Source organism: Athene cunicularia (assembly GCF_003259725.1).
Source record: "Athene cunicularia isolate RWA chromosome 9 unlocalized genomic scaffold, athCun1 chr9_part2, whole genome shotgun sequence".
Taxonomy (NCBI): Eukaryota; Metazoa; Chordata; class Aves; order Strigiformes; family Strigidae; genus Athene; species Athene cunicularia.
This window is the reverse complement of record NW_020799111.1, coordinates 2,463,365-2,474,097: the sequence shown is the minus strand read 5'-3', so window position 1 is coordinate 2,474,097 and position 10,733 is coordinate 2,463,365. Positions and strand designations below refer to the sequence as shown.

At 41.2% G+C, this 10,733-nt stretch overlaps 1 protein-coding gene across 1 annotated transcript; it reads left to right on the top strand.

Moving 5' to 3' along the window:
* The first annotated feature begins 1,733 nt into the window (after nt 1-1,733).
* DBR1 (debranching RNA lariats 1) lies at nt 1,734-10,012 on the top strand. The gene is made up of 5 exons (XM_026855523.1): nt 1,734-1,831; nt 3,077-3,301; nt 4,169-4,249; nt 5,866-6,011; nt 6,545-10,012. Exons 2-5 carry the CDS (start codon nt 3,101-3,103, stop codon nt 7,221-7,223), a joined length of 1,107 nt encoding a protein of 368 aa, XP_026711324.1. The 5' UTR covers nt 1,734-1,831; nt 3,077-3,100; the 3' UTR covers nt 7,224-10,012.
* The last annotated feature ends 721 nt before the right edge of the window (nt 10,013-10,733 follow it).

Here is a 10,733-nt window from a genome sequence, read left to right as displayed (position 1 = left end):
GGAGCGGGCCGGGGAGCGCTGGGCCAGAGTTGTCGCGGGGAGGGTCTGGCTGTGCCTCCTCTTCTCTGCACCGACGCTTGTGCTGGAAGCCTCTCTTGGCTCAGCGCGCGGGTTTCTCTGGAGGCGGTAGATGAGTCGGTAGCTGCCTGGCGACCACAGCAGGAAGCAGTGCACTTCTGAACGTTGTTTTTTTTGAACAGTCTTGATTTTTCCATGCTAGCGTCCTTTCAGCATACAGCGCAAGAGCGTTTAGTTTTTCTTGTGTGAAGCAGTCAGTTTAGTGATACTGTACAAATGTATTGTCTTGAGCTGAGGTTTAGTGTCAGCACATCTCAGGATCGGTTCCTCCTGGTTATATGCTTCTGTATTCAAGAGTTCTTCCATGGAAGTTCTTCCTTCCTCTCTCCATCAGCAGACAGAAATCTGGTCACAGATGATACTTGTGTCAGCAAATAGAGGATACTTCAGTCTTTCTGATCACCTCAACACATGAAATAGTGGTCTCTTACTTGTGATTACTGTACAGTTATATTATTTCTAGTAACATACTGCTTCAGAGAAGCTTTGCAGATGTCTTTCAAGCCGCAAAGGACTGAACCACTTTCCTAGAACACCTGATTCTAATACCTATCAAAGCTAACTAAATTTGTTGTTAGCAAGCATACAGTTTGTAGGCCTGAATATGCATGTGGGAGATAAAACTTTTTTTGACAATAATGCTAACTGCTAAAAATGTAATTTTTCTGTTCATTGTTAAGAGTATGTAGGAGCTCTGGTAGACATTCAAGTTTCTTATCCCAAGGTAAAGTTGGAGACCACGTCCGTTTTGACAGGGTACCCGTTTGTGCTTCCAGAATCTGTGGTACCTGTGGGCAGTTAAAGGCATGTTTAAGCTGCTGCTGAATCTGTTAAGCTGTAGTGTCATGGTTGGTGGCAGCACTCTTGAAACACAAAAAAATCACAGCTTCGGTGGCCCCAGTCACGAGTCAGATCTCAGGCAGTGCTTCGTGATCTTTTAGTTTATACCTCTGAGTTGTTATATCCTAACTTATGTTCTGGTCACCGACTACTCACAGAGGCTTGCTCTGTGCTCTCGCTATGTCGGTGCCCAACTTTTGCTTGTTCCCATCTACCTTCCATTCTTTGGCTGTGCCAACGTGTTTGCCTGGGTAGCCATGAGCACATACCTATGCTTCATGGCTGCGCAGCAAACAGCTCTCTCTCTATGTTATTGCACATGGCTGTGCAGCTAACTGTGAGGTAGGGGGTGTGGGGAAGTAATGAGGGATGTTATCTCACCAGGGAGGTACAAAACTTTATTTGGCAATTAAGCACATAAATCTTTCTGCCCAAAGTTAAGTGTTTCAGACAGGTCCTGAGTTTTAAGTATTGGAGTTAAACTCCTGGTTTTTGTTTCCACAACCAAATTACTGTATTCTCTATATTTATGAAATTAAGACACTGAATGGAAGAACTGCTCATTATTGTACACGTGTTTTTACAACATATTTGCTTCACATGTAAAAAGTTGGCAGCTTGTTGGTGTAAGCCTCATGTAAAGGAAGTACAGTATCTCCTTTGGTTATTGGCAACCTTGTATTTGGGATTGCTGTAGGTGTCTGTGTGCCCCCAAGAAGCTACCTTGTGAAGAAAGTTAGGAGGGAATTATTGATTCAAGCAACCACTCTTCTTTTTTGTTCATTGTTTCATTCTTCATTCTTCATTCTTTTTTTTCATTGTTTCAGGCCACTTTGAGTGTCCACCATACAACCAGCAAACAATTAGAAGCGCTTATCATGTGAGGAATATTGAAGTCTTCAAACTCAAGCAGGTTAGCGAAAAATCTACTTTTATAAAGAGTGGTAAATAGTTTTCATTAATTTAGAAGTAAGATGTTAAAGCTACTCTGAGCAAGTATCCTATTGGATAGCTAATTTTACCAGCAAGTCCCAGCTCACCTGGCCATTTTATCTTGAGTGTCATTCCTCTGTTGTTCCTGCTGAATATATCCTCTAATGCTTTGCCTAGCAATGCAGATTGATCTGATTCAGGCACAGGCAGGAGTAGTTTTCTGGTGTGGTTTTATTTTTTTATTTGGATAAAAGTCACAGAAAGGAAGATACTCTGGCTATACACCTCTTTTCTAGCTTTATGTTAGCTTTTGGAAGATGGATACTACCTTGTCTAACATGTAGGCTGTCTGTGTGCAGAGTTAACTAATCAAAATTGAACCAGCTGAATAAGCTGTCCTCAGATTCCTGTGGCTGAAGTATTGTTGACTGCAGGGCAAGAAATTCAAAGGACAGATTAGCTTTATTTTTGAGCCATTGCATACTCCCTGCTTTGTCACAAGGGCTACTCGGTTTGGCTGAGGTTGTGTGAATAGGTATTTTTTAGCACCTTGTGAGTGACTATTCAGGTTGGAGTTGCATGCTGAAGTGTTCAGTAGATATAGGGATGCTGAACACAGGACCAAGGTTTGCTGTCATTGTTGACAGTTTGACACGTTTCACCTCAAGTTTCTTATTAGTTGGACTTGGGTTTCCTTTAGAAGTGTGTTCTGATACAGCTCATGGAAATATCCTGAATATCAAACCGAGACATTAAGACATTGATTAGACTTCTGAGGGGTGCTTCCTTTGAGGAGGAAAATCATGCTTGACCATTATCCCTTTTAAACAAAGCTTTTAAAAAATCCATGAGGAAGGAGGTGCTTTTGATTGTGGATCTATAGCTGTAACTTTTAAGAGTCTTCTTCTGAGTGCCTGACACTCACTAGTGAGGGTGTGATCTCTCTTCTAAGGCAGTATGTGTAAAACACAGCTGATTGTCCCAGGAGAGTGTAGTACAAACCCTGGAGACTAGACTCCCTGAACAACGTCAAAGCCTCCTGAAAGATGGGGCTCAGTGGTATACTTACTTGCTTTGAGCTGGTAAATGTTTGAGGTTGGTCACAGCTAACTCTCTATTGACCTGAGGTGGAATGTGTTCCACATGTTCCACCTTGTGCTGTGTAATTTCAAAACTTCGTTATCATACATGTTTTATTTATACCATATGCATTTTGGCTCGACAGTTAAAGCGTCCAATTGATATATTTATGTCGCATGACTGGCCAAGGAGCATATATCACTATGGAAACAAGAAACAGCTTCTTAAAATGAAATCCTTCTTCCGTCAAGAAGTGGAGAGCAACACATTAGGAAGCCCCGCTGCTTCAGAGCTGCTGCAGCATCTGAAACCCACCTACTGGTTCTCAGCACATCTTCATGTTAAATTTGCAGCTTTCATGCAACATGAGGTAAGGGGGGCGGGGATCAAGAATCTGTGTGTCCAAATAATTCCAGTGCAGGGAACCATGTGTAGAAAAGCAACTTCTTAAAGTTTTTTGCTCCGTTATTAAAACTCAGCTTAAGCCGCAAAACATTAAGTGGTGTTAAGACTGCTAGCTTAAGTAGGTTAAAGAGATGTATATAATTCAGTGGTGTAACTACATAATCCTCTTCAGGGACAGAGCAAAATAGCTAACGTTACTACACTTGAAAGTTCTTAATTTAAGTTTGTAGGCAAGCACTCTCCCACTTGATTGGAGAAAGAGACAGATTCAAAACAAGGTGATAGGAAAGCAACTGAAAAGAAGAAAGTGGTTAACTGGGGATGGGAGGATGTCTGTAGTGAGGCTTGGCAGGTGAAGTTGTCTCATGGCCTGAGTAATGTCAAAAAATAGCCCCTGTAGGTTGAAACTTCTCTTGGTTTGAGTTATTCCTGAAAGTGGTATGACATGCTATTCCTATTAGCAAGTTATTTAGCTGTAAAAATGTGACTAGACCTTCTAAACTCCTTAAGTCTGTTTCCAGTTGTGTTTAAAGATTTTCGTAAGATTTTCTTTTTGCTTCAAGGCTAGGTGTGCTCTGCTGCTTTGGTTAAGGATGAAATGTGTCTCTAGCTTTATCTTGCTGTTATCTGCATCCAGCTTCCTGTTAGACTTCCAGTGAAGTCTATCTTTTGCTTTGTCCCTCCATCCCTTTCTTAGAATCCCATGCTGATTTTCTGTTTCAGAAAGACTTTTTCTGTATAAATTATGGTTTTCAATCTCTATATAACTTGTTTAGAATGGTCAAATTGCACAGAAATACTAACGACTGTGTTAACACTATTTGTTTCCTAGACAAACTCCAAAGAAGAGCTACCAAAAGCAACAAAGTTTTTGGCTCTGGATAAATGCCTGCCGCACAGAGACTTTCTGCAGGTGATGACCATGTGCAGTGGGTTTTCACTTTTTAAGTACTTCACTTGTCTGGACTGCTAAGTTTTGTGCCTAGATACAAGCTGAAGAATAGTTCTGACAAATGGAGGAATTGGAAAGAATCTAGGAATGGTATATGTGTGGAATGGTCTTTGTATAATACTGTCTTGAAATAAGCAGACCTTGCGTCCTGCCACATAGGCACCTTGGAACAAGTACTTGACTTAATAGGAGGAGTAGCTCTACTTTAACCTTAATCGAATCTCCTCTTGTGGTTAATTTGTTTGTTTTGTTTTGTTTTTTTTTGTCAAATGTGAAACCTAAGAGGAAAGTCCATCTTGAAGCTCCTTTCACAGTTTAGTTTGGGTCAGCCAGTGCCTCTTTCTTTAGATCTGGATTAATGAATTCAGAGAGGACCGAGTCCTAAGTTGAGTACTGTAATTTCCTTACAGTATTGTGAATTCCAGCAGGAGTTGATGTGACTTCTGGGAGAATGGCTCTGCTTCTTTTTGTTTGGTGCATATCTTGACCAGAAAGGGCAGTGGACAAGTAGGAGGTCTAGGTTGTGGGAATTTTCAGTATGAGTGCCAAACTAAATTGCCAAGAGCAAAACAATGTTCACGCCTGTGGCCTGTGTATACTGCTTGGGGTGCCACCTGTAAAATCTGAAATGGATGAATCTAAAATTCTTTGCTATGAGAGGGAGCTGCTGACAGCATGTTTTTCAAATGCAGTCAAGAGTTTTAGCAGTCTCACTTTAGTGTAGCTTTTATTTGTGAACTTAAAGGGAAGATGGTTCATTATCTGTCCTTTGGATGTGTGGTGGGATCCATTTGCCCTAGTAGCTACCTTTGAAGATGGGAGAGAGTATGAGGATGGGCTTTTGCTTTGCAAAAGTACACTGGGATGCTTGCCCAGACTTAAAATCCTGTAGCAAAACTTTCTGGAGTAGTACTACCTCCAGCAGGGTGGTGATCCACCTGTGTGTAGCTCTGGTTTATCCTTTTAAATTTTCTTCCCTTAAAACTACATTGAAAATTAGTCTTACTTTATGGATAATTTAAACTCGGAGCCTGACTAGTGCCATTTGGCTAAACCCAGTTTGATTTGGGTTAATGTGACTGAATATGAAGTGATTTGGATTTCAGTTTGTCAGCTGTGGAAAGATTTTAAAAACATTTAATGGTAACTTCATTGCTGTGCTAGGAATGTGTGTTTATACAGCAGAACAACCGTTGCTAGCAATTCTTCATGTATTTTTGCTTAGAAGGTGGCATGAACTTGAGCAGGCAAATTTTGGTTTCCAAGTTGCATAACTGTCCAGTAGCTGGCAGTAGGGAGGAGAGTGTTCTGCTTTTCAATTGCTGTAAGCTAAAATACAGAAATGCCTTTTTTACCTTTGCTGATTGTCCTTTCTTACTCCTTTATTGCTATAAACTTTTATGTAGGGCTAACTTGAGAGGACTTATTTGAGACCAGTAGCTCAGTATACTTGAAAATTAACTGAAACACTGTACCATGCAAGTAACACTTCAAACTTTTAATCCTCTTCTGATGTCAAGGGAGATAGCTCACCTCATCTGTTTTCTGTTTGTTGTTTTGTTTTTTTTTTTAAACAGATAATAGACATAGAGCATGATCCTAGCGCGGGTGACTCGCTGGAGTATGATGCTGAGTGGATTGCAGTTCTCAAGGCCACCAACAGTCTTGTTAATGTGACTCAGAGCGCATGGAACATGCCTGAAAAGAATGGCCTCCATGCAAAGTGAGTTGCATGCAAAGTAGAGTGGAAAGCGTGGTTTTGCTGGACAGGAAGTAAACTTATCTTAGAGTTGTGTTTCTCTGTTCTGCAGCCTATAATGCCTGTAGGATTTGCTGAATGCCTTGGAAAACAAAGGGGATGGTGACAAGGCTCTACTCTAGAGCATACAATTTCTTTACTGCTCTGCAGGGGCAGTTAGTTTTTTTTCTGCAGACTTACACCACAGTTTGGTGGGGCAAAAAATACATGGTGGCTGATCTTCTTGCAGTTACACTGCGAGGCTGAAAATGAGGCTGGATTATGGGGGTGGGTGGGTGAAGGCTTACTGAGTGGGTTGACATCACAGACAAATCCTTGGTGGGGAGAAGGGAATCTCAGTATTGTCCAAAGGCAATATATTTTCCTGAAAAACCATTTGAAAAATTAGTCTGTTGTAAGATGACTTTATTATCTACCCACCTTTAAAAGTTGTTTTGCAGTGGGAACAGGAAATACCTTTTGACTAGCTGCATTTGTTTTAACTTTATACATTTTAGGTGGGATTACAGTGCAACAGAAGAAGCCATCAAAGAAGTGTTAGAAGAGCTGAATCATAATCTCAAAATTCCTTGTAACTTCACATTGACAGCTGCTTGTTATGATCCCAGCAAGCCCCAAAAGCACATGGAACCAGTTCATACCATCAATCCACAGACCACTGAGTTTTGTGCCCAGTTTGGCCTCACTGATATCAATGACAGGATCCAGCAGGCTAAAGAAGAGGGCTCAGTACGAGGCGAGTATGAAGAGGAGGAGGAGGAAGAGGAGATGGACAGTACTGGGTCAGCAGAGGAACCCAGTGAGTATAATACAGATAATTCTGGACTTTCATCCATTAATCCAGATGAAATAATGCTGGATGAAGAAGGTGGTGATGAAGACCTGAGTACATGTTCTGTAGATCCTTCCCCTGATCATCCCCCTGACTTTTCTGCAAGCTTCTCTGACATCCGGATCATGCCAGATTCCATGGCGGTATCATCTGACGATGCTATGGATTCCACTAATGAGGAACTGGAGAAATCTGGTGTGAGTAAGCAGGTGGAAGAGAAGAGCTTAAATGACAGACCCTTAAAGCGCATTGGTGGTAGTGAAAATGGAAACAGTGGCATTAAAAAAATTAAGAGAAGGAATCAAGCTATCTATGCTGCAGAGGATGAAGATAAAACAGAGTAATACTTCATATGATGTATACATAAATTCTCTCTGTACCTTTTTATGGGAAGGTGGTGAGAACTGGTGGACTACTCGTGCTTTTAATGTTATTTGATCTTATTCATGTTATATTCTTAAGCTGAAGAGGCTGTATGTACCTCTCGCAGGGAACAAGATTTATCTGGATTAAACATCTAAGTCAGAAGCAGACTTCTCCAACAAAGAACTTTGTCAAAGGATTTAAAGCTCATGTATAATCAGTTGATTTTGGTTATTGGCGTATACTGCATTTCTTCAGCTGTACTGCTATACAAGATCCACCGTGCTTGTTTAACAAGAACAGAACTCTAAAAATCAAGTCAAAGTGAGGGGATGTGTGATTTAGCAGACTGATTTGATTTTACTGCTTTTCTCTTGTTTTATACTGAACTTTTAATACTAAGTAGCATATGCAATAACTCTATGAACTAAATTTGAAAACAGAATTCCTATGATAACAAAACAGCAATAGAAGAGTGAAGATTACTCTATCTGGTGATATTTATGCCATAGAAAAGCTTCATGGTCTTAAGCAAAACAATGTGTATTGTCCAGTATTGGCTTTTAATTACAGTTTTGATAGGGAACCAAGTCTCTTAATTTGAAGCAAGACAGTTTTATGGGAATCATGGAAGACTGCATCTCTGTTCTTAAAAACTTCCTTGTGTACTGTTTCTTAAAACTTGAGAACCATGTCTTGAAATTAACATGTAAGTAGTTAGGATGAACAGCTTCCTAAATGTGGAAATCATCACTCTCAATTCTTACTAATTAAGGCTGTGTTTTTCACATAAGATGGTTGATGTTTCTAAGTTGCTTGAGACAATAGCACCTACCATTATCATTAGCCTTAAGTTTTCACCTCTCAGTAGTGTGTAATTTGCCGAATTCTTAACAACTGGAATTCAGCACCTTCCAAACTACCTTCATAAGCTTCAGCTGAGGGAGAACAGGAGTTGCCAGAATATAGATCCTCTTGGAAGTTTTCTTTTTACTGTTCTAGTTTGCCTTGAATTATTAACAAAGAAATTATGCTCCTTTGGTCTAAAAGGCTGTGAGGATGACAGAATTTCCTGAAGTCATGAAAATGACAGTGTTTTCAAGAACTATAGCATTTGTCATTAGACTCATTAGTCTTACATTCAAGTTCTGCTGGTGCTGAGGTTTCGGAACCCAGGCAGAGGAGGACTTGTCAGGACTGTGCTGCCCCTGAGAGCAGAGGTGGCTCCTGGGTGCTTGTACTCCTCTAAAGCACAGGCACTGTGGAGAAGAAAGTGTCCCGAGAGATGAGGGAACTGGACAGGGAGCCCCGAGGGAAAGGAATCGGAGAGTGTGAGTTACATAGCAGTGAAGCGCTTTAAGGTCAAGACTTCCGTCTTTAAATTGCTTCCACATTCTGGGAGTCATCTTGGTTCCTCTGCTGTCAGCAGTTCTCTCTAAATGTGTGCAAGTATTCAAGAGATAGAAAATGGCAAAATTAATGCTCTCCACAGTTCTGATTAATGGCTTTATAGTGGTGGGTTGATGCTATTAACATCCTGGTTTTTTTTTTCCAGAGGACGATATCCTGTTTACTAAGTTATTAGTTGGGCCCTCCTAATGCTGCTCCTGTATCTCTATGCCTGTCATTTGTCAGAACACCTGCCAAAGAGAACTGTGGTACAGTGTGCTGGAAAACTGAAAGTGTTTGGTGTAACCCTCAGGTTATCTCAAGTAGCTGTGAACCATCAGCTAGATTACTGAAGATAGCTGAGTGTCTTTAAGGGTCCTGGATCTGCAGTCCTAAATATCTTAAGCATGCCTCATGATTAGAAGACTACAATGCAAATAAAGTATTTTAATTATAAATTGTGTTATGAACTTGAAAAGTCTCCCAGGAAATTTGAACATGGTATTCAGTTGTTGAATTCTACATGAACTGGAGTGGAAGATGTATGTTAGATGTAATAGACTTTTTAGATTGACTTTTAATGTTTTTAAAGCAAATTATTCTGTTGTGTCATCCCCTGTCCTCCCCTTCCTGCTAAATGTGTTCTGGCTTTCTAGAAAGCAGGAAACTTTGGCAAGATAAGAGTATTGACTTTTTGAATCTTTAAAGATTTTTTTTAAAAATGAAATATTTCAGCATCTATTGAAGAGTGCAGCTGGTAAATATACTTAACATAAATTTTTGAGTGCAAACCACATCTGATCTATGTAGAGTTACTGTGCCCTTTCTTGTTCACACTCTGTTTGCAGTTTGAAGTGTCCAGCTCTACTGTACTCTAACCCATTATGGATTTTCCCTGTCAGCAAGATCCTCTGTTGCATGTAGAATTCAATAGAAGCTCTGAACTTTAAGCTTTCCAGTGAAAGGACCAAATTGTACAAAAACCGTGTAAAACACTAGGGAAGACTGACAAATTTTAATTGGTTCTTAAGACCTAAAATCTTCAGTCTTCTTTAAAAGGAAGCTTTAAAGTCTTTCTGAAAACTCTGAGTTTTGGTGAGAAACGTCTGGAAAATGTTTCTCTGTCAGGCTCTCATACAAGTTATAATCCGATTTTTCAGTATATGAGATTTGCACTTAAGTCTAAAAATGTTTTTGCTGTTACCTATAAAGTGCTTGAGTATTCACCTGTTTCATTCCAGGCCCACATGCAGGTATTTTGTTCATGTTATTAATCTACTTGGAGAAAAGCAAACCAAGCAAAGAGGTACTGCTTTTTTGCTTGAGAAGTGGTTTGGTTTTTTTTTTTTAATTAAAGCTATTAAAGTCAACTTGTGGCAGCATCCCAAAGTATGTTTATTGTGCTCTGATTATCCCCTGCAATCTGTAACAGCTGGCAGACCTGCATTTACCTCACAGTACCAAAAGTTGACAGCATGAACCCTGATGTTTTTAAATATCCTTCCCCCCATTTAACTCGTCTTGAGGAGCAGTTCTACGGTTCACAGGATTAGTCTCCCCATGCCTCAAGATATTAAATGCAGTGGGTCTCACACCAAAGTATTTTATGGAAGCCTATAGCAAAAACAAGCAATGGGGGGGTGGGGGTGGTGGGTATTTTCTTCAAAAGAGCCAAACCAAATTCATGAAAGCAACAAAAACAATGACAAAAAAAAAAAAAGGAATCCCATCTTTTTGGGTGCAGAAGGGAAGAGGAGGGGAAGGGGTGGGCCGTGGCCGTGTCCCAGGCGATGGTTCTCAGCGGCCCCCCAGCTCTCCATAGACCTGGTTGTGTGGAATCCCCACGCAGACAGGGACAGGCCCGGCAGCGGGCTCTGCCAGGAGGACCCGCGAGACGCCGTGATTTCCACCAGTGCAGCCGGCGGCCGCGGCGAAACGCGGTTGCTCGTGACAAAAACCAAGTGAGGCTGTTGTTCGGCTGAGGGGCTGCCCTGGGAGCCGCGCTGGGGTCCCCCTCCCACAGGGTGCGGAACGGGGACCAGGGCACCAGCCGCGAGGGGCGGCTGTTCCGCCGCTGCGTGCGCGGCCCGGGGCCAGGCCCT

What these genes read in the sequence shown, in the direction of transcription:
- DBR1 (XM_026855523.1), top strand. Translation starts at nt 3,101, where the DNA reads ATGTCGCATGACTGGCCAAGGAGCATATATCACTATGGAAACAAGAAA. An exon ending in CAGCTTTCATGCAACATGAG is followed by an intron (nt 3,302 to 4,168) that starts GTAAGGGGGGCG and finishes TTTGTTTCCTAG; the next exon opens with ACAAACTCCAAAGAAGAGCT. An exon ending in AAGAATGGCCTCCATGCAAA is followed by an intron (nt 6,012 to 6,544) that starts GTGAGTTGCATG and finishes TATACATTTTAG; the next exon opens with GTGGGATTACAGTGCAACAG.